Source organism: Rhipicephalus sanguineus, chromosome 7, assembly GCF_013339695.2.
Source record: "Rhipicephalus sanguineus isolate Rsan-2018 chromosome 7, BIME_Rsan_1.4, whole genome shotgun sequence".
NCBI classification, from domain to species: Eukaryota; Metazoa; Arthropoda; class Arachnida; order Ixodida; family Ixodidae; genus Rhipicephalus; species Rhipicephalus sanguineus.
In genome coordinates this window covers 59,422,173-59,445,880 of record NC_051182.1, presented here as the reverse complement: position 1 = coordinate 59,445,880, position 23,708 = coordinate 59,422,173, and the positions used below count along the sequence as shown (strand labels likewise).

Genomic DNA, 23,708 nt, shown 5'->3' with positions numbered 1-23,708 from the left:
GTGGTCACGGTCCCGCAACCGCGGCAGTCGAGCCAAACTGCTCGTCCAACCCGTTGAAGGGTACAAAATGTTGCTCATGTGCATTGGAAGCACCTCAGAAAGACCAACGGAGAGTACTAAGAACTCGTTCAAGAACCACAGACGGTGAGATTTCAGCAGATGACACGGAGAACTAGCCGCGAACACAAACATCACAGCACTCACGCATTGACGGCTCGCTTTCCATGCCCCACGATGGCGCTGGCTATCCCACGCTCCTTTGCGAAGCGAAACTGACGAAAAGCCCACCGTCAGGTGGCGTATTTATGAAAAGGGTCTATAACCCGCCTTTATAAGAACTGCTTCCATGTAGTCCGGTTCCATCGGTCTTGTCAGAATGCTGCATGCCCATGTAAGAAAAATGGAAGAAAAAAAAATGGTTTGAAGGTTTTGAAAAAATAAAACTGTATAATAGGAAGGGCTACATATCATTCTTATGGCTGTTTTCATGAACCGTCCATCTCCATGCCCCAAAGCCCAATGAGTTGTCAGGCGCCTTCTGCACGACTCCTCAGAGGAGATGAACATCGGTCCGACGTGGATCACTCAAGTGTAGGCTGCGCACAAACATTTCACGGTATACATATGTTGATAGCATTGCATTTCGACAACACGGTGCAACAGTGGCGTGCACATAGGGCACTGCACTCCTGCACGGACGCCCGGATCACACGCCGCTTCCTGACGCAACACATTAGTGTCCGAGTATCAAGTGCTTCGTTGTAATTATTCCATTCACAAAGAGATAGCATTACAATGCAGGCAGCAGTGGATAACAAAGTGTATGAAAACAAGCATTCTTGCATGCATTTCCAGTTGAGGCACAATGATGCCAGATAACAGAAGATGCTGGCGTAGCGCCCGCTAAAGGCAGCTTTGGGGGGTGTTTACATCACTAGTTTTTGAGAGGCAGGTGGTTTGAATCGCGCTAACGGTATGCAGACCACCAAACAGCGAGTTTCTTTCCAACTAAGCATTTCCTTGGCACGAAACAAGCACTTCGAGGTTTCTGGAATGGTATTTCAAAAGTCCACGCTGAGTTGTAATTTGCCTTTAGTGTTCCTTTAAAGGACCCCTGACACCAAAATTGAAACCTCGAGATGTTTGTGTTGTTTGACTTTTCTGTATACGGGGGCACATCTGACCGACTATTAGCGACGAACGTTGCCTTTAAGATATCTTAATTTGGTTTTAAAGTAAGCATGAGTGCTCACTTGAGTTGGCTGCACCTTGCGACATCCTGGTATGACGTAGATAGAGGCCCCGCGGTGACAACGAGTAAAGCGAGTAATTGTGGACGTCACAGAAGGTTTGCGGGGCGCACGTTTAACACATACCGAGGCACCCACACACTTTCAATCGCTACCGCGCACGGCGTCACCACAGCTTGAGTGCACGTGGTCTTTGACGCTCCCCGCATGGGTCGCTAGTTTCTTGTGGTTTTAGGCGGCCGTTTTATGAAGTGACGCTAAAATGGTCACAATTAACTACGCTAGAATTAGTTATACGATACGCTAGAGCATTTACGATTAACTTAGGGATTACCAGACCCAAAGCTACAAATTACAGTAAAAAAGTCACCAACAAAAATTTTGCTGTCAGGGGTCCTTTAAGCCCTTTGGCACTCAGTCATATTTGCACTCAAGTTCACTCGTAGCCTTCCTCTCTGTGTAATGAGCTAGCGTTCTCGTAAGTACGGCTAGCCTAAATAATATGCTGCTGGTATTGGGTGTGCCTTTAAAGTGATGACACACTGCCCATTTCTGTCTTCTCACAGATTCTACTGGGTCCAAGTGCAGCTGTGTCTGGCGGTGCACCACCTGGTATGATGCCTCCGATCGGTCCCGGACCACAGCAACGGTAAGGAAGGCTGGCAGCATGTTACCCGTTCACTTATGCGACTTCGAATGACTTGCTGCCAGCTTGCAGGGGTTCGTTTGTTAACTCCTCTCCTGCCATGAGGCCTACTTTATTTGGAATTTCTGAAAGACATTGCAATTGTGCTCATAGTTCTAGCAAAATATCGTCTTGTCATTCTGCAACATTATACAGAGCAGCAGTGCCCTTATCATATCAACGCAGATGTGCCACACAATGAGAAATTCTCACGTGTAGCTTTTATGCACTGCCATAGCATTCCAATGCAGTAAAAGCTCAGTAATTCGCATCTCACGGGGATGCCTACAGATTTCAAATGAAACTAAATTCGCACCAACAAACAGTGATAAAACTAAGGCTGTGTGTGACTGATGAAACGAGCGCACAGCACCTCTGAAACCATCACCTTTTATTTAAAAACGAAATCACTATTTTTTTTCTCTGTTTTTTGTTTCCCAAAAAGTGGTTGCAATCACAGCCACAGCGCTATTTGGTGACGCAGCTATAAACATATTCCTGTGATTGGCGCGCAACCTGAAAGCAGATCTGACATCCAGTCGGCTCTTCGTATGTAGAAAAAAAGAAAAGGCTTTTCAAAATGGGAGTTCTCATCCTTCGTTTTATTCGTCTTATCTTGTCCATGAGACACTGGTGCCGGGCGGCAAGCGCCTTGCATTCTGATTCAATGCGAGGCGGCCACAATAGCCATTCACAAGCAAAGTAAAATGCGCTTTAATCTCTGCCTGCGTGCCAGCATCTGACTACGTATTGCAGTGTGAGACTACGTTATCTCAGATTGCTAGCTTAAAAAAGCACGCATCTCAAGGTTGCCACATTGTAGCTCCCGTTTCATTCCAGTTCATGGAACATGCCTGGGATTGTTTGTCACTCACACGTGTTGCACAAAATTGCATTTTATTTACGAGGCAGACACAGCTATTGTCGCAATTCAATGCCATTGGTGTCCATACTTTAAAGTTACGCGCCAGCTTGCACGTTTATGTGTGCTGCAAGCCGTTCTACATAAAACGTTCCACACGCACATATGCTCCGCAATGTGAATGCATGGTGATGCAGCTTGTGGAAGACCACACGCAGCCTTTGTAGCACAGTTATTTATGCGATTCCGGTGGGCAATGTTAATTAGTTTTACATTAAGAGCTGCATCTCTGAATAGGCGACAACTGCGATTTTGTGTGGTCATCACGTTGCCGTGACACATTCCAAGCACTTGCTGTCTTTTTCTCCAAAAGTGGGCTTTGCAAAGTGATTAAGAAATGGTGGACGTACGCAATCGACGTCCATATGTGCAGTTAACGCTGCGGGTGCTCAGCAACCCTCAAAATTCCATGGAAAAGTTCAGCAACAGTGTGTTGCTGAGCAGATTTCGCTTCTCGAAGCGAGCACTTCATGTCCCCGAGCTTGCTACTGGAAACGAGCCCCCACTATGTTGGTTTTCCCGTGCCACCACTCCTTCAGCTGCTGGTGGCGCTCTATTTCTACGGCGCAGGTACTTTTCAAATTGTGAATGGTGACTTGGTGGACATACCCTAGCCACACTGCCCCTGATTTTATACATGTGAAAAATTAGCGTGTGTACGGCGCGGAAGCTGAACATGTTTCACTGCAGGATGGGATTTCTTGCTGCCTTTTTTGCACTCACGTAGCCACTGCTCGGTGCGCTCCAAAAGTGTTCCAAAAAGCCCTCACCCACAGCTGGTGCATACCAAAGAAATTTATAAAATAAAACTGAATAAATTTTCTTTCTGGGAGTGGGATTTGAACCCGGGTGCCCGCGATTTGAAAGTGAGTGCCTTGAGCATATGGTCACGCGCCCATGCTTGCCCAATGTGAATTGATCTGAAGCATATGAATGCATGTTACTAATGATGCAAAAATCAGTTGGGATGCAGTACACTTTCTATGGGCGCTTCATTGAAAGATTTCCTGTTGGCAGACTAAAAGCTTTTTGCTGGACAATTTATAAGGTCAGCATCAGGAATTGCACATTTCAGGAAGACTCCAGCTTTGACAAATTTGAATTTCTAAACTGCCTTTTCGTGTCGCGCGATGGTCCTCTTGTATGCCGATTCAGCCCGGAAACTGCGTAACGGTGACAGCCACTACCTATTATAAAACTGAACACTTACATTACAAGGAATCATTGCATGACACATAAGAAAGAAAGAAAATGATAGAAAAGCAGTAGGTCAGGTATGCCCACACAAAGCGTCACTTGCTCCCATTTCCCCAATAAGGGAAAGGCTCCTGAATTCTTTTTTGAAGAAACATTCACGAATTATTCATTTTTTTACTGTGCTGTTGATAGAATAAGCACAATAAATGCATTCCAAATGATTTTTTTCTTCTAGGAACAGAAAAACTAAAAATTGAGTTAGGTGGTGGAAAAGTTCACTTCACAGCTTTTAGTCAGATTTGGTTGTGTTATTGTAGTGGAAATTCTAGCACACCCTGTGCACGAAACAGAAGGGTGTGCATGAATTTGCTGAAATAGCCTTTCATAAGAAAAAGTGGGACATTCTGCCATGTATGATCTCAGGGCAGTGTATACGTGTTGACTTGCTGAGCTCATCTTCAGGGGGTGAAGCTTAGGTTTAGGCATCGGCTTCGAATGTTTGAATGCATACTAGATTATTCGAATTTGCTTCAACATGCGTTTAAATTATGCGGAATTCCAAATAGAAAGCAACGAATGAACGTCTATTTGACCGCATGTAACCCCCCTGGAAAGGTGCTTTCGCTGCTGCATAAAGCTGCTATACCGTGAAACCGCCTATCCAGGGGAAATCAGCACTGCCATGAAGCAACACTTCAAGGTTAAATGTAGATATTACCTGCACTTCGATTAATTATTTTTTTAAGTTCAAAGCTTGTTGTATGGGCTTATATGCACAAAGGATAGCAAATTTTTAATATGTAACACATTTTACCGCTTATAACTTGCCCCCTACTGCTACTCAGATGTTGCTACGATTCAGAGTTGCTCCCACTTTGCTTTGTACCAAAAGAGTTACACTAACATAGGCCTAGTTCCAATCCTTATAAACATTGTGCATGTTGGGTCATGATAAATATGCTCTTTTTTCTTTATAATATATGATATATGCTATTCGAACTGTTTGATTCAAAAGTATTTGACAAAATCACTGTTTGGTTTGAATTCAATTTGAACCTAGAAATTTACCATTTGCCCATCCTTGGTTAGGTGGTGATTGCTTACATTTTTATTTTTTGGCAGGAGGTAAAGTCCCATTTGTAGAAGAACTGACAGCAGCAACGGTGGAAGACAAGTGGCTCTTCGTGGAGCGTGCAAAGTCGAAGATGTGCTTTCCAATGAACTGGCCTTCACACATTTGCTACGCACCGCCGCAGTCATCTACCACGTCTGAAAAGCAGCACTGTCACTTCCCTTCCCCCATTTTTTTTTTATAGACAGCGTGGCTGTGCTTTCCAATTTTTTTTTTTGTATTTTTGCGTAGTTCATCGTGCAGTGGCTCCAGGGTGCAAGTGCCACTGTACTGTTTCAGGTGTAAATACATCCCCTAGCCTATTTGACACTGTCATTGAACGGATTGTTCTGGTACGGTTCACTGTTGAGGCATATCCGGCTGCCTGATAGTTGTCGACGTGACAGTTTGGGGTGGTTGAATAAAGGAAGCTATTTGACGAAAAATGCAAGTGTTTTCACTCCACGAGTTCACAGTGTTGATAGCACTCGAGCGCTCCCAGAAAACTAATTTGAAAAGAACGTCACATGAAGCTACATAATCCGTCGGAACAATGAGTAGTAGTAATCTATTACGGCACAGGCTGTTTCACTTGAGCAAACATTCTATTAGTGATGATAACGCACGGATGTTCGCTTGTATTTAACTGGAACAGAGCAGAAGGCTGTAATGTGTATCTTTAATGCAGACTGTTTCCCAACTGCAAGTTTTTGATGTCTGTGCATGAAAATATTCTATTGGATCTCGCATGCTTTGGGTATCGATTTAAACAAAGGTTTCTTTAATGTTTCCTGAAAATACACTGCCCTTTAACAACCTGTACCCTCATGTTCCAAGTAATTTTTTCTCAGTGCATTGTTGCTGCTACTTTGTTATTTTTGGGCAACGTGCTGTGTTCATCACTGACACTTCACTGGGCACCACTTTTTTAATACAAGACAGCACGCACTTGCACTAAAACCACAGTTAGCTGTATGTTTGTGCTGTGCTTCACGTCTGCTGCGCAATCGAATGCTTCAACTACATTTTGTCCTTGTTGGAGCTTGCATCTTTTTTCTTAGGGTCTAATGGCCCCAGGCTGCTTTGGTTTGCTGCACCATATTCAAGTCCAACCCATTTTGCAAGACAGCACCCAGCGCTTTCAAAGGGAGTAGGATGGCAAAGTTAAATTTAGGAAAGACTGCAATTGCAGTGTGTATACTACATAGGCTTGTTTTCGCATGGTCATAGGTAATGGTTGGTGCCGTTAGTTGGCACTGGCTTTTGAAGGCAGTGGCACAAGCTTGGTCTACATGCTCGTTTGCGACATAACTTGGAACTGGTGTAGCTATGGAAGCATGAAACACACGGAGACTTGCACTAACGTCTGTCATTGAGATGTTAGTACAAATTTTGAATGCAGCTCTGTTGGGATGTGCAGTATTGGCACAGGTTCTCCTTTTTGTAAAAAATAGTTGCGCAGACAGTTTAAGCAACTGTTTCCTGTGGATATTACAGTAGATGAAACTAATGTTGACTGTATTCAGTATGGCTGCAACTGCCGTATTGCATGGTTCAAGGGGTAGCTTTGCCCAAGCACATGTCTTCTTGTCCTTGCAAAGGCCACCCTGGACAGAGCTGTGCCATGAACACTGAAGACAGCACAGTTGGACCATGTTGTGCATTCTTGAGACAAGCATGCAGAACATAATAGTGCCTGGGAAGAAGACATGGATAGAAACAAAAAGGAGGGACGTAAGAGCGCTTCATTTTCAACTTGATTTGTTATGGAAAACATGCTTTTAAGTGACATATTAAAGGTGCCCTCTTTCCTCACTCTGTAGTCTCTTCAGCGACAGGTCAGTTAACGCTGTATTGGGTATCTCAGCCTTTTTTATAATTTTGCTTGTCTCCAGCACAATCTTGACTTGGTGGCATGCTGGGACCATTGCATGCAGAAAACGGGGATGTCGGGATATAACATGTTTTCAGACTAGTTTGATTACATGTGTGATGCCACTGTAAACAGCTAAGACAATGTGGGTGCTGCTAATGTTCTGTGCTCTAATAGCAGCAAGCCATGGCATCCAGTCTTTTCTTTTTGTAGTTTTACTAGTACGATGGATTTACCAAATCAAGGCGTGAATATGCAAGTGTGGCATGCTACAGATATGTGTCCATCTCTCTTGTTCTTTTTTAATCCTTGTAATGTCATTCATGCGCATTTGGCCATTGTATAAGGTCATGTGCAGAAGGTTCGTTACGGTATAGGTGGTTAGGCTAGCAGTCATTGATATTGGCCTGGGGCAAGAAAGTTAATCTGTTACACGTGTATAATCCAAAATACGTAAAAACAGATAACTACTTAGCCTGGAAATGTTTATCTGTTACGCTAGGGTACTAGACGAAAATGCTAGGCCAATGTCGCAATGTAGCTGCAACATTCCACTTTGGTACGTGAAAAGGCTAGGGTTTTACAATGCGCGTGTCTTCAGTTTGTAAGAAGGGTGCTAACAGGGCGAGCTATCATTTGTATTGCGTAAACATGCAAGGGCATTTCTCTCTAGTTGCTTGAATACAAATCAGGCAGCTACTTCTGGTTACAGTGAGGCGACAGAATAATGCACACAGATCGAGTGAATGATATTGTGCAAAAAATATTTAGCCAGTTGTTCATTAAGAGCATTCTTATGGCTGACAGCATGAATTCTGCAGTGTCTGTCAGAGGTGGTGCACCTTCGTGGCTGTATTATTTTCTGTGTACTTCCCAGCAATATGTTTCATGTCTTGGTACCGACAAAGCCGAGCACTTATCCTCTACACAGGTTGTGTTCGTGTATTCACTGTTTGTCATCTGTTTTTTGTAGCAAGCTTCCCAGCTGTTCTTGAAAGAAGTGCACACATGAGGCTGGTAAATCTGTCATTGCATCACTGCGGCATGGTGCACTTGTTGCTTTAGATGTAGCCTTGTTGCTCTGGGACTCCCTGCACGTCCATATCGAGTGCCTGGTTAGTGAAATATTGGGAGCACCTCGTGTTTTTGGTAGTACTTGAAATAAACATGAGTGTTTGAAAACTTTGTTGCGCAGTGTTGCCCTTGGGTAAACATTGAAAAATGCCCTCACTGATTCTGTTGGAACAATAATGAAAAGCTTCCTTGCTTCAGGGAGGATGGTGCAAGAAAAGCAGTGGCGAAGATGGCCTTGGGTTGTGAACTTCTCAAGGAAGGTTTGTGATGCGAACTGCATTCATTTGGCTCTCTTTTCCGGGACACAACCAGCACTTTCCAACCCACCATGGTTGCTTAGCACCTGAGTTGTGGGGCTGCTGAGCTACGGATCCTAAAGGACTCAGTTCAATTCACTTCCTGACCACGGATTCAATTCCCGGCCTCGGAGACCGCTGGAGGGAGAATGCAACAACACGAGTGTACACTTATGCAGTGATGCTACCGCTGCGCCAATTGCGCCAGACTGCGCCAAAGTGCCCTGGCTGCTACAACCTGCTACATTTCCTCAAAATTTGGCGATTCTGCGCCAAGCCTGCGCCAAAGGGGTGTACTCCGACTTTCAGAAATGAAACTAACTACAGTCAACTGCCGATTTTTCGGACTCGGACCGCGAAATCGTCCGAAAAATCAAATTCATGCTTTTTTATTTAGCTGAAGCGGTCAAATCGCCCCAGCAACGTCCGAAATAGCTTTAATGCCTCCCAGTACAATCATCGGGCATTTTGGTGCGCGCCCAGGCTCTCGCAAATACATTCGGTACCTGCCGCGAACCCCGCTTAACTACGTACGTGCCAACCGCCACTTTTGCATCTTGTGATGAGCGCCGCCGATAACAGCAAAGCGCGGAATAGATTACGGCTATCTCGCATGAAGCGTTTGTAAACGATGACGCGGAACACAGAAACTATGGCGGAAGAGCGGACGACTCGTCCGGCTTTCTCCGATGCGTGTGCGCATGTAAACGATGCGCTCACACATCGCCGAATCCGCCGCCGATACGCAGCATTTGCTGCCGTGTCAAGCCGATCGTTTCTAGTTGTGTGCAGCACATCGCCAACTAAGCCGACGGACGCCGTCACTTTACTGTTGCTGAATCGTACGCACGCATTTATCATGAAAGGGTTCGTGATGCGCACTTAGTTCCTGACCGCACACGGGCGCGGCAATAGGCAGTTTTAGAATAGCGTACGCAAAGCTTTGCGTTGGCTTTTCGCGCAACTGCGCATGCGTCATACGCTAACCGCTTGCGGGCTCCCGTTAAGTGACGGAAATAGCGGGCCGCAAACGCTAACGCTAACTTAGCGTACGCTATTCTAAAACTGCCTAATGACGAGCTGGTTTCGTCCGCGAAGGCAACGCGTCTATGCGGCGCACTTAGCGGTCTCGTACAAAGACGCAGCAGGAATGGCGGCGCGGCGCATTTGGGTTCTCGCCTATTAAATGCGTGCAGTACGCATGCAACTGCGCTAGGCCACGTGCACTACCGAGCAGTTAACTGAAGATACTTATCGTAAGGGTTGTCAGCGATTAAGCCGTACTGGCGCGTGTGCCAGTTGCCGCCATCACGCCTCAGTGCATTTCCGCTGCTTATCCGTAACATCGCCGCACGGCGCCGCGATAGCGGCCCCTTTGAATTTCTGGTCTGCTTCACCCCATAACGCTTCGGCATTGCGGCAAAGCTGACTTTCGGACTCTGCTACTGTCTCAAGCAGATCGACTCGCGAAAGCGCTGGTTCGAACCTACGAGATAATAGACGCGGCAGAGGTGGGGGCGTCAAATAATGCCTTTCGGACCTGCAATTTGGGCAGAAAGTCCGAAAAATCGGACGCGGAATAGCTTCAGCGTCCGAAATTTCGGACGTTCTAATACATTGAAGTCTATGGGGCTGGTGACGGTGCCGCGAAAGCGTCCGAATTTTCGAGCATGTCCGAAAAATCGGGCGTCCGAAAAATCGGCAGTTGACTGTACATGAGGTTCCCCCATTGAGAGCGACATCGCGCTGTACAAGTGTACAGGATGCAATACGAGCCAAGTCAAACCATACTCGGCTTTGTCGGTTCTCTGGCCCTGTACTGTTGCTGTAGCTGGCGGTCGTGCATGCTGCTTCAGTCCAATGAGTTGCTAGGTGCGTGAACGTTAACTGGAGTTCGTGCGCGGCATTCCCCACGGCAATGCTGATGTAGAAAGAGGCTTCAGCGAAAATCGCTAGTTACTGCAGGCCAGGGCTCAGCTGACACTAGATAGCATCAATGGCATTCGCCATGTTGTGTCCTATGGTAAGCGTTTTGGCTCTGACCCCAGTAGTTACGCTATTACACCTGAGATTCTCAGGGTGGTGAGAAATTCAAAGAGGTACTCTGAACGCCTTGCCTTGGAGAAAGAACAGTCGGCTAAGCGGCCACGTGAGGAGCCTGAAGCAGGCCCAAGCAGCGAAGGTCAAGATCTCCAAAAGGAAGTGGAGACTGCTAAGAAGATGCTCACAAATGCTGAACTTCTGATTGCCCATGGTCTTAAAACAAAGGACTTTGCCGAAGTTGAAAGTGGAAATTCTCTTTTAGCTTCAGGGAAATCTCGACTTGAGATGGCCATTCAAAAAATGGCTGAAAATAAAAAAGAAGCCTGCCCGCAAGTGACCTTTCTGCGCACTTCTGACCATTTTTTAAAAGTTGCTATTCTAATCTTTTTTGTGCTTGTGACAGTTTTCATTTGGTCTTTTTTTTACACTAGTTTATTGGAGCACCGAAAGAGAAGTTTTTTGGTAGTCATTTTGCATTTGTTTTTTTTTTAATTATGTGTATTCACATTTAGTAGCCATGTGCGTGAATGGTACCCCTGATTGGTATACCAGTGTACTGAGTGTTTTACGTCGATGCTTTTGTAGTTGATCATTAGCCATGCTGCTATGCGGGAGTCAACTTATTTTGTGAAAAGCCTATTTATTTGTTGTTGAGTCTGATGCTATTTATCACTGCGGAAAAATTTGCTGTGATATTTAATGTGCTGTTTCTGTGATGTTTGGTGTACAAGTATGTAGAAATTCTTATTATATTCATTTTGTCTTCAGTCATTTTTTTATTAATGCTATGTTTCTATATCGTGTGCAGTGAGCTGTTTCTGTGATATTTATGTACAAGCTCATCTGTGATAACTGATATGTTTCCTAGTCACTTGTAAAAAGGTGCTGTGACTCAGTGTTTGTTTATCGTCACTTTTTTTGTTTACTAATTGCAGTTAGGTTAGATGAAAAGGTTAATATTCATAATTCGGGGTTCTTTTAATTCTTTTATTGCACTTGAAATTCGTGCAGAATATTGCTTTTTTATTGGCTGTCTGTTACGAATACAGTGCGTGTCTTTGAAATTACTTCATTACCACCTGCTCCAAAAGCTAGTTTTGCTGCTCCAAAACGCAATTTTGCCTGCTCCAAAAGCTGCTCCAAAGTGGTCTAAGCCAGTAGCATCACTGCTTATGTTTACGTGCGCATTAAAGAACGCCAGGTGGTCAAAGTTATTGCAGTCTGTGGCAAGTGGGGCCCTGGAAGAGGGGCACCGTCTGCGGTAAACCACTTACAGCTTTTCTTTCATTAAAGTTCATTCACTCTCAATTGTGTGCCTCATCATGATATTGTGCATTTGGCACCTAAAAAAGGTCACAGCCATTCCACTCTGTGAAGATGGGCGACCAGTGCAGCTGTGCGGTCCGGCATGACGCTGTAAGTTTTACGCCATCACGTACACGTAGCGTCGCACCGTCGTTTTCCCGCTTTCTTCTTTCTCCCCCTCTCCACGATGCTGCCCCGTGCTCTGAGGCCTATCTTCTCCTCCTTCCCTTTTACCCCCCTTCCCCTAAAGTGACGCGGTTGTGGTGTCCTCGACTGAGAGACAGTTACTGTGTCACTCCCCCACCTTTCTATTTTTCCTTTTTCCATCAAGAACCTCTTAGGAACACACCAGCGGAAAGCGTCCTGCGGCGGTGTCCCGCGCGTAGGCGCCTTCGCGCGGCAAGCTGTCCATAAATGAGATGAGGCCACGAGCTGCCTGCGCCCGCTGGCTCGCGGCTCTTTTCGACGACCGTAACGCGACGCCCCTCTAGGACAGGGGCGTAGCCAAGGGGGGGGGGGGGGGGGGGTTCAACCCCCCCCCCCCCCCCCGAAATTTTTCAGTTTTGCTTGCGTATATAGGCACGCACACATACAAACGCACGCACGAACATACATAAAGTATGGTTGAACCCCCCCCCCCCCGAAAAAAATTTCTGGCTACGCCCCTGCTCTAGGAGGTAGAACGGTTTCACGTTTGGAGGTGGTGCACCTTAGTGTATGTATTATCATGTGTGTACCTTAATTTATAGCAATGTATTAGTACAAACGGAGCCGAGCAGTTAGCCACTACACAGGTTGTTCTTGTGTGCCATTGTTGGTGAAGCCCCTCGACCTGGCTGAGGGGCTTCACGTTCGGTCGGCGGGAAGAACCGTGAGCCGGCTAGTGCAGGCTTCTCGAGACCTCAACTCCTGTCACGTGACTCCCACGTCGGCAATGCGAAGAGAAATATGCCGTGCGGGATACTTTCGTGATGGCGTGAGTGGGGCAACCAACTCCCAGGACGGTAGGACCAACAGCTAGACTCTGCGTGCGGGTGCACGTTGCTATGACGACGCCCTTGCGAGGCGGGAGGATCTAATTGGTGGTTCGGTCGGCGGCATGGTTTGCGGGAAAGCGGGCGAGAAATGGCATCCCGCGAGCGGGAACGGCAAAGCGCTGCGCAGCCATTTTATTGCGATAGCAATTATATGGACAGTCTCGACGGGTTGTTGCCGTCGCCGTCATGTACTTCCGGTATGAAGTCCAAATCGATAAAGTCCCTCCGCGCATCGTATGTTCTACCGCGGCTAAAAGCGCGCGTGCGGGGGCGACGAACGCGGCCGAAGCAGAGATCAAACGAGCCCTCCCGTTTCCGTTGCTCGAAGGGTGCATGCGATAACATCACCCCACTCGGGAGGCCTGCCGTCGAAGCAGACAGGAAACGCCCCACCCATCTTTAACGAGCATGAAAAAAGACGCGAGGGGGGGGGGGGAGGGGGAGTGTCGCGGGAGGAGCAACTTTGAACTTTGAATCTAAGGGCGCGGTCGTGATCGCCGGTGCGCGCGCTATCTCGAAAGCCATCACAGCGGGCGGCTCGTATACTCTTCTACATATGCTGCGCTCTCAACGCGAAGTGACTATGCGGAGAGCATCGCACCTTGGAGCGACCGTATTCTCTTACACCAGCGTTTTGTAGTTACGCGAGATTGGATACAAGACAGTTAGCTGCCAACCTCACTTCGTGTAACACTACAATTTGTTGCTATCGCATTCATTGCTTCGCCTTTGCGGTGAAACTGTTTTTTTTTCCCGCCTTCACTCGGATTAAGGCCGCATACATACTTAGCAGTCTTCCGGATATTGGTCTTGACATATAGTATAATGCTGACATAAACCTTGCACAATTTTGATGACAGCAGCAACGGATTTGTACTGTTTGCCATCAATACACTTTAGGCCGTCTTGACTCATCCGGCCGTCAACGCCGGCTGCGTCGCAACCCAGGTAGCACACATGGTCTAGAAAACGTCAATTTTAGGTATAAATGGGATAAAATGGATTCTAAACCAATTTCGACGTTTCAAAAACGTCACAGAAAAGCCGCATTATATCTGTTTTTTTTTTGTTACATCTAGAAAACGCACTTTTTAAGACCATTTTTGTACAGTCTAACTTCTACATGAAGGCCTTAGCGTGTTTTTCCAATGCAGTTTCTAGACCTGGCGTGGTTCTTTGGTAGAATACCTGACTGCCACCCAGAATTCTTGGGTTTGATTCCTGCTGGGATCGTAATTTTTAATATTTACATTCGTCGGGTCAACGTTGCCGATGTCGGTTTTACTTAACGCTCTCGCAATTAATAAAGTACAAATGTCTGTTCTCACCGTTCCTGGGTAGATATAAACGTTCAATGAACTGTGGCGCATACCCGTGCACCGCGGCCCGTGGTAGACGGGTATGTGCCACACGTGTCTGTAGGAAAGGGTTTGACGACGTACACGACAGGATTTTCACGTTATTCATGTCAAGACCAGACAGCCATATTCGTCAGATCCTCTTACCCTCCCATGTCAGTTTTCGTCAGTTAGGACCCAGACATAGGCGGATAGATAGATAGATAGATAGATAGATAGATAGATAGATAGATAGATAGATAGATAGATAGATAGATAGATAGATAGATAGATAGATAGATAGATAGATAGATAGATAGATAGATAGATAGATAGATAGATAGATAGATAGATAGATAGATAGATAGATAGATAGATAGATAGATAGAAGTGTCTTGGGTTCGCTAAGAAATGCTTCGCGTTTTAAAGTGGTGTTCTTGAAGGTTGGATACTATATAGCTGCATTTTAACTACCGCGATATTTTGTGGTATTTTGCCGCTTCTGTATAATGTTATCTAGTCGCATGCTATATCTCATTTTGTGGTTTTTACGTTTCTATGCTGTACAGGAATCGTTGCAGTTTTACATTTACGACATGACCACTTTTGTCTGCGAATCTACCGAGCTCTCACTCTGTAATAGTAATTACAGAATAAAGTAACTGTATTTACTATAACAGAGAGGGCTTCCGATAAACGTGCACTAATTGCATGCACAAAAACAAAACAGCAAAAAGAAAAGAGATCCAGCACGACGTCTTAAAAACGTCTAGAAAACGTCTTTTCAAAGACAATGGAATGAGACATTTAAGGTATCGAGCAATCCCTTTTATAGAATGGGATTTTTTGCGATGTTTTTAAAACGTTTTCTAGATTGTCTTGAAAACGGATTCTAGCCGGACATTAGACGGGATATACGATGTTTTCTAGACCTTTAGCGTCTATTCCGTGACGTCTTCTAGAGGTTTTTATTGTCTCGGATAAACATTTAAAAAACGTCAATTATCCGTTTTGTGCTACCTGGGAACTCGATCCCGTGCAAATGGGAAACCTGCAAGAACTTGTTGCTGGGCTAGTTGGTACATAACTTTGAGGAAAAATAGGGAAACCTACGCGTAGGGAGACTTACGCCGCTGCTCCTTTACAGGGTTGCCGTGTTGATGGCTACTTTGCGCAATTGGCTGAAGTCCCTAATATATTTTTCAGGGACTTTAAAATTGGTTACTTCACGACCCTCTCTGTTGACAAAAGTCAAGTTTGCTCCATGGCTATTTTTTGGCTACTTTTAATTTCTGTTTTGTCGCAGTGAGTAGCCATTTTTCATATTATTTGCAGATCAAATTCACAGTTTTCAAGCTCTTCTGTCGTGTAAAAACGTTGGTCGTGTCAGCCGATGAGTGCATGCGTCCTCCCCGAACCAGCAGGCAGCTGGTTCGCATCGAGGCAGACAAACGCAACGCGCGGTGCGCCTGCAAATAACATACAAAGTGGTGAAGTTGCGTGCATGTTGGCAGACACGTATCTAGCACGATGCTCATGCTGCCCGCCAGCTGTGGTTATGCTATGCGCAAGTTAGTTCTGATATGCGCAACGCAAAAATAGAGATCCAACAAAGTGAACCTGCGCTGTTCATTTTAACGATATTTCGCTATCTGAAGCTGGACTCGTATGATGTAAGCTCTACTAATCAAAGTTGTTCTCTGGCTTCAAGGGAAAACTGGTTCAACGTTTAATGTTAGTACTGACTTGGTGGCTGCGATGTTTCGAAATTATTCTGTATCTGCTGAAGGCTTTAAGCCAGGCCCGTAGCCAGGAATTTTTTCGGGGGGGGGGGGGGGGGGGCACTTGGTGAAAACTTTGACTATTTGAGAAAAACACCTATTTTCATTATTTATTTTTGGTAAAAACGCCTACTTCACAAAAATTTCGGGAGAGGCCCGGGCCCCTTGCCCCCCCCCCCCCTGGCTACGGTGCCTTGAGTACTTGAGGGAAGCACCCACTTTTCAGTAATTAATTTGGGTAACAATCGCATTATATAAGTTATGTGACTTTTTAGATATTTTATTAATAGTTCCATATTTTTGTTTTGAGATGAATCATCCTAACAGTAGAATATTTTTATACGGGCGATTTCGGGAGGGGTGGGGGGGGGGGGTGACACGACTAAGCTTTGTACTCACATGTAATGCGTTAGCATATGCTATTAACTTTGTCGACGTCATCGTTGTGGAGACCACAGGTGGAAGCGAAGCGAGCCAGCTCGCGGAGACGCTGGTGTCGCTGTGTTCACCTGCGAAATGGCCTTGCAGTGCTGCTCGCGATCTCGCTAGTGGTTTGGAAACGGGCGCTGTTTTGCAGAAATGGCACACTTTAAACATCGCTTTATTCAATGAGGAATTATTTCACGTCACAAGCAAAATGTACTCAATGTTGATCACGCCACCGCGAGCGGCGATATCGGCAAATGCTCCGAGGCTCGACTCCACCGACTCACCAAGGCCCCATGGACGGGGGGGATGACCGCCGCCGTAGCTCAGTGGTAGAGCATCGGACGCGTTATTCGAAGGTCGCAGGTTCGGTCCCTGCCGGCGACAAGTTATCTTTTCGTCCACTTTACTTTCTATCTCCTATACTTTCCTTGGCATTATTGTCTGTTAGTTCTCATTAATATTGTGTCTAACAAAGAAAAACGAGCCCTTAAAAGCAATCTTATTTCCTTCATTCATAGCAAGGGTCTCGTTCTGGCAGACTTGATGCCTTCAGGTAGTATGCGAGGGTTTATTGGTCAGCTGCCAGCTCTTAAAAATCACGTGCTACGTGACGCCCAAAAAGGCAGAAAAAAGTGTCACGTGGTCGTGACGTTGACGAAGGCAGCACTCAGCACGTCAGAGATGAAACTCTTTATTTGGCCGAACTTGTGGCCGGGAAACTGAAAAGCAATACACTGATAGCGGCGAATAGGGCGTCGACCGTCGATCAACTGACAAGCGACCAAGCACGTCGGCTTTTATACAGGCGCTATCGAACTTCCCAGCAATATCGCTGGTAGCGGCGTTATCTCTAGACAAAGCTGGAACATTCGCGTGCGGGGCGCAATCATAACAAACCGATCTACTACAATCGCGACGCTTCTAGAACACTACTTCGCGGACAGCGTCGAGCGTTGATAACCGTCCCTGCCGGTCGAACCCGAATACATCAAAACAAGACAAGAAGTGGGCGTGGCATTGCCCCCCTCTGAAAAAGCATCGTCCCGATGCCTGTGAAAGAACATAGAAGAGGAAAAAAAAACAAGTGCATACACAAATAAATTACAATAACAAAGGAAAAAATAGAGTCCCCAGGTCGCGCACGGCGCCGCTGAGAGTTCGTAATGCCGTCAGGGACAACCTAGTCGAGTGCGCCGAGGCGTCGATCGAAGTACCCTGTACGGTCCGAAGTATCGTCGAAGAAGCTTCTCACTAAGTCCTCGTCGGCGTATTGGCGTCCATACCCATACACGGTCACCGGGTTGGTATTCCATGTGGCGTCGTCGAAGGTTGTAGCGGCGGCTGTCAGTCGTCTGCTGGTTCTTGATCCGTAGGCGGGCGAGCTGTCGTGCTTCTTCGGCGCGCTGTAGGTATACGTGGTCACGTCGATGTTTTCCTCGTCGGTCACGTTTGGTAGCATGGCGTCGAGCGTCGTTGCCGGGCTCCGTCCGTAGACCAACTTGTATGGCGTCATCTGCGTCGTTTCCTGTACGGCCGTGTTGTACGCGAAGGTCACGTACGGAAGGATGGCGTCCCACGTCTTGTGTTCGACGTCGACGTACATGGCCAGCATGTCGGCGATGGTCTTATTTAGACTCTCGGTGAGGCCGTTGGTCTGTGGGTGGTACGCGGTGGTGCGGCGGTGGCTTGTGTGGCTGTATTCCAAGATCGCCTGAGTTAGGTCAGCCGTGAACGCCGTACCTCTGTCGGTGATGAGAACCTCTGGGGCGCCGTGTCGAAGGACGATGCTCTCAACGAAGAACTTGGCTACCTCAGCGGCACTGCCTTTGGGCAGGGCTTTTGTTTCGGCGTAACGGGTGAGGTAGTCGGTAGCCACGACGATCCATTTATTTCCGCAAGTCGACGTTGGGAACGGCCCCAGGAGGTCCATCCCAATCTGCTGGAATGGTCGCCGAGGAGGCTCGATCGGCTGAAGGAAGCCTGCTGGTCTTGTGGGCGGTGTCTTCCGTCGCTGACAATCTTGGCACGTCCTTACGTAGCGAGTGACGTCGGCGGCAAGGCGCGGCCAGTAATACTTTTCCTGTACTCGTGCGAGCGTTCGGGAAAGTCCGAGGTGTCCAGCCGTTGGGTCGTCGTGCAGGGCATGCAAAATTTCTGGTCGCAGACCCGAAGGTACAACGATAAGGTAGCTGGCTCGGGCCGGAGAGAAGTTATTCACGAGCACGTTGTTTTTCAAGGAAAATGATGCCAATCCTCGCCTGAATACTTTTGGGACAACGATGGTCCTGCCCTCCAGGTATTCCACTAGACCCTTTAGTTCCGGGTCGGCTCGCTGTCGTTCGGCGAAGTCTTCGGTACTTATGGCTCCCAAGAAGCTGTCATCATCCTGGTCGTCGGGCGTTGGTGGGTCGGCGGGGGCACGAGACAAGCAGTCGGCGTCGGAGTGTTTCCTTCCGGACTTGTACACGACAGTAATGTCAAATTCTTGAAGTCTTAGGCTCCACCGTGCGAGGCGACCTGAAGGGTCTTTCAAGTTAGCTAGCCAACACAAGGCGTGATGGTCGCTCACAACTTTGAAGGGCCTGCCGTAGAGGTAGGGGCGAAACTTTGACGTAGCCCAGATGATGGCGAGGCACTCCTTTTCTGTTGTGGAATAGTTGACCTCTGCTTTAGACAGCGACCGGCTAGCATAACTGATAACCCTTTCCAGTCCGCCCGTCCGCTGCACGAGGACGGCGCCGAGTCCTATGCTGCTTGCATCGGTGTGAATCTCCGTATCGGCGTATTCGTCGAAATGCGCAAGTATCGGAGGTGTCTGCAGGCGTCGTTTCAGTTCATGAAATGCTTCGACTTGCGCTGTTTGCCACCTGAATTCGACGTCGGTCTTTGTGAGCTGCGTTAGTGGCTCGGCGATCCGTGAAAAGTCTTTGACAAAGCGTCTGTATTAGGCGCACAAGCCGAGAAATCGGCGCACGGCCTTCTTGTCGGTGGGTGGCGGGAAAGCGGCGATGGCAGCTGTTTTCTGCGGGTCTGGGAGCACTCCAGTCTTGCTGATCACGTGACCCAAAAACAAGAGCTCCTCGTACGCGAAGCGGCACTTTTCTGGCTTCAGGGTGAGCCCGGAGTTCTTGATTGCTTGAAGTACGGATTGAAGTCGCTGGAGGTGTTCGTCGAAGTTCGAGGAATACACAACGACGTCGTCCAAGTAAACAAGGCAAGTCTGCCACTTCAAGCCAGCTAATACAGTATCCATGACTCGTTGGAAAGTCGCAGGTGCCGAGCAAAGACCGAAGGGTATGACCTTGAACTCGAACAGGCCGTCCGGTGTTATAAAGGCGGTCTTTTCTAGGTCTCTCTCGTCGACTTCAATTTGCCAGTAGCCGGTCTTGAGGTCCATCGACGAAAAGTAATTCGCGTTGTGGAGTCGATCCAGGGTGTCGTCTATCCGTGGGAGAGGGTACACGTCCTTCTTTGTGATTTTGTTCAGGCGACGATAATCGACGCAGAAACGTAGGGTGCCATCCTTCTCCTTCACTAACACCACGGGAGACGCCCACGGGCTGTTGGGCGGCTGGATGATGTCGTCGCGTAGCATTTCATCGACTTGTTTCTTAACGGCCTCCCGTTCCCGCGTCGAAACCCGGTAGGGACTCTGACGGAGTGGTCGAGCATTTTCTTCTGTTATGATGCGTAAAGGGTGGTGCCATCAAATTTCGAGGCTATAACAAGCCTGTTGTGGGTTTCCTCTGTATGCAAGGACATTCCACCACGAAGGGTCGGACACTGCAAACGTTTAGAACATATTTTAGTTCACTTCCAAAGTGTACCTAAATGCCCATTCTCCCGATCGAAACCCATCGCTAGCGCGCCAACACTGACGTAGATCTGTAGGATGGTCAACGAAAGTTGTAGTGACGTCACACCTAATCTGCTGTAGTAACGTGAGTGACCTCCGGACCTCCGCCACTTCCGCCACGTACGTACCGGCTGTAGTGAACTAGAATATATTCTAATTCACTATAGTACTGGCGTAGCACCGGTTGCTACATCACTCGCCGAGTTTCGATCGCTTCCAGGCGAAGTGCGTCACAGCCTTGTGTGGTCACGTGACCACGCCTCCTACACTTCTACGTCACTGCCCAACCTCGGTGCCCAGAAACCGAAACCGAAAGTTGTCAAGATCAGAAGGCGATATTATATTATTTAGCGAGAATACATGAATCTTGGTGCGTGCATCATGCTACCTGGAGCTATAGGAAACGCTTACAGCAAAGAATGCGCAAGCCACAAAATTGGTAAGGACAAACGCCCCTTTAGCAAGGGGCGTTTGTCGGACCCGCGATGACGACGAGAAACAGTCCCTGTATTCCTGCAGAAGGCGTCGAAGCTGTTGCTGTTGGCGAACGGCAAGACTTGGGTTTACGTCGAAGGGTGGCTCAGGGATCGTCGTCGTAGCTTAGTCAGAATCTGAAAAGGCAAACGCATCACTGACGGCCAAGATTCCTTCGATGTATGCAATCGTCGTGCCCCTGCTCAGGTGTCTGTATTCCTGGCTGAAGTTCGTTAGCATCACGCTTGCTTTTCCGTCATGCAACCGAGCAATGCCCCTTGCGACGCAAATGTCACGGTCTAGCAGCAAACGCTGATCGCTCTCGATGACACCTTCGATGTCTTTAGCTTTTTCGGTGCTGACGGAAATTATGACGCTGGAGCGAGGCGGGATGGTAACTTGATCCTCGAGCACGTTCAGGCCATGTTGACATGGACTCGTATCTGGCGGTGTCGTTTTGTCCGACGATAGGGTTATCGATTTGGTTCTTAAGTCGATGACGGCGTCGTGATGGTTTAAGAAGTCCATGGCAAGTACGACGTCCCTGGAGCAGTGTTGCAAGATTACGAAACTCGCAGGATACGTGCGATTATTGATTGTGACTCTTGCTGTGCAGACTCCAGACGGCGTTATTAGATGGCCTCCAGCGGTGCGGATTTCGGGGCCTTCCCAAGCGGTCTTAACTTCCTTCAACTTCGTGGCGAAGGGCCCACTGATGACGCAATAGTCGGCTCCAGTATCGACGAGAGCGGTGACATTGTGGCCGTCGATGAGAACGTCGAGGTCGCTAGTTTGTCGTCTTGCGTTGCGGTTGGGTCTCGGCGTCGGGTCACGGCTGCGTCGGTTTGTTCCGCTGCTTCCATGTTGCGTCGTCGGGTCTTCTTCGGTCCGCAAGATCTCGTCGTCAGGGGTCTGTCTGGTTCGCGTCGTGTTCTGAAGGTTTCGTCGCGACGTCGTCGTCGTCGGCGGAGGGTCTTCGGTAGTTCGTCGTGCAGCAACCGCACCTCCATCGATTGCTGCCCTTAGTTTTCCGGATACGGGCTAGGCGACCGGCCCCGGTTTGGGCCAGTGTACGGCCGGCGGTGCGGTGACATGTAGCGGCCCGGGCGACGGCGAGCGTGAAGGTCGTCGTTCTTGCCACTGCGTTCCGGTTAGGTAGTCGTCGATGTCGCGAGGCCGTTCGCCTGGCTGCGGGCGCGGCGCGTTGATGGCGAATCCGCGTAGTCCCATCTGTCGGTACTGGCAGCGGCGGTACGTGTGGCCGGCCTCCCCGCAGTGGTAGCACAGCGGGCGGTTGTCAGGGGCGCGCCAAACGTCGGTCTTCCTCGGCGCGGATCGCTGGCCGGCGGTATGACGTCGGTGGTGGCGGCGGCGGTGCCTGGCGACGGAACTGCTGCGGCGGCGTGGCGTCTTGACGCGGGCGAGGAGGAGCATTGCGGCGGACTGCAGCGGCGTAGCTGATCCCTTGTGGCACAGGCTGCACGAGTCGAGGTGCTCCCAGGGATTGCTGTATTTCCTGGCGCACGACGTCAGCAATCGAGTCTACTTCAGGCTGCGAGGACGGCAACAGTTTTCGCAGCTCCTCCCGCACGATAGCTCTGATCGTGTCTTGCAGGTCGTCGGATTGCAGCGCTTGAACCTCCCCGTAGGTCGTCGTGGGAATCCGGCGGTTGTACTGTCTCGTACGCATTTCAAGCGCCTTTTCGATCGTTGTGGCTTCCGAGGCGAATTCCGCGACCGTCCGAGGTAGGTTACGAACAAGGCCGGCAAAGAGTTCCTGCTTGACTCCTCGCATTAGGAAGCGGATCTTCTTCTCCTCGGACATAGCGGGGTCAGCATGGCGAAAAGGGCGGACCATTTCTTCAATGTACATGCCGATGTTCTCGTTCGGCAGCTGTACACGAGTCTCTAGCAGAGTTTCGGCTCTTTCCTTCCGGACGACGCTCGTGAACGTGTCCAGGAAAGCGGCGCGAAAAAGGTCCCAGGTTGTGAGCGTGGCCTCTCGGTTCTCGAACCATGTTCGAGCGGTGTCTTCCAAGGCGAAGTACACGTTCCGTAGCTTGTCCTTATCAGTCCAGTTGTTGTAAAGGGCGACGCGGTCGTACCTTTCAAGCCAACTTTCCTGGTCTTCAAGCGGTGACCCACGGAAGGTAGGTGGCTCCCTCGGCTGATGTAGCAGCACAAGTGCAGGCGCCATGGGTGCTGTCGCCGTCGCTGATGTGGTGGGCATAGTCGGGGTCTTCCTGGTCTTGACGGGTAGAGGCCCGTACTCCGGTGGGAGACCTTGCTGCCTGCGGCTGGCCCGCTGGTCGGTGTCTTCTTGACGGTGTGGGCTCGGCTCACGGCTGGAGGGGGGCGTTCTGTGCATGGACCGGGAAGCACCTCCACCAGATGTCACGTGGTCGTGACGTTGACGAAGGCAGCACTCAGCACGTCAGAGATGAAACTCTTTATTTGGCCGAACTTGTGGCCGGGAAATTGAAAAGCAATACACTGATAGCGGCGAATAGGGCGTCGACCGTCGATCAACTGACGAGCGATCAAGCGCGTCGGCTTTTATACAGGCGCTATCGAACTTTCCAGCAATATCGCTGGTAGCGGCGTTATCTCTAGACAAAGCTGGAACGTTCGCGTGCGGGGCGCAATCATAACAAACCGATCTACTACAATCGGGACGCTTCTAGAACACTACTTCGCGGACAGCGTCGAGCGTTGATAACCGTCCCTGCCGGTCAAACCCGAATACATCAAAACAAGACAAGAAGTGGGCGTGGCATTATTGTCTGTTAGTTCTCATTAATATTGTGTCTAACAAAGAAAAACGAGCCCTTAAAAGCAATCTTATTTCCTTCATTCATAGCAAGGGTCTCGTTCCGGCAGACTTGATGCCTTCAGGTATAGTATGCGAGGGTTTATTGGTCAGCTGCCAGCTCTTAAAGATCACGTGCTACGTGACGCCCAAAAAGGCAGAAAAAAGAGTGTTCCACACTCGCCGCCATGGCTGCGGTTGGCGCTGACTAACACTTCGAGGTTTAAAT

General features: G+C 48.5%; 2 protein-coding genes across 2 annotated transcripts in view; both read left to right on the top strand.

Moving 5' to 3' along the window:
- Positions 1-8,204, top strand: part of LOC119399472 (mitochondrial import receptor subunit TOM22 homolog) — a 15,812-nt gene extending 7,608 nt beyond the window's left edge. Inside the window, exons 3-4 of the mRNA XM_037666274.2 lie at positions 1,817-1,899; positions 5,177-8,204. Coding sequence (XP_037522202.1) covers positions 1,817-1,899; positions 5,177-5,183 — 90 coding nt within the window. The 3' untranslated portion in view covers positions 5,184-8,204. The remainder of the gene's footprint in view (positions 1-1,816; positions 1,900-5,176) is intronic.
- Positions 1-23,708, top strand: part of LOC119399469 (TBC1 domain family member 9-like) — a 705,668-nt gene that overhangs the window by 144,946 nt on the left and 537,014 nt on the right.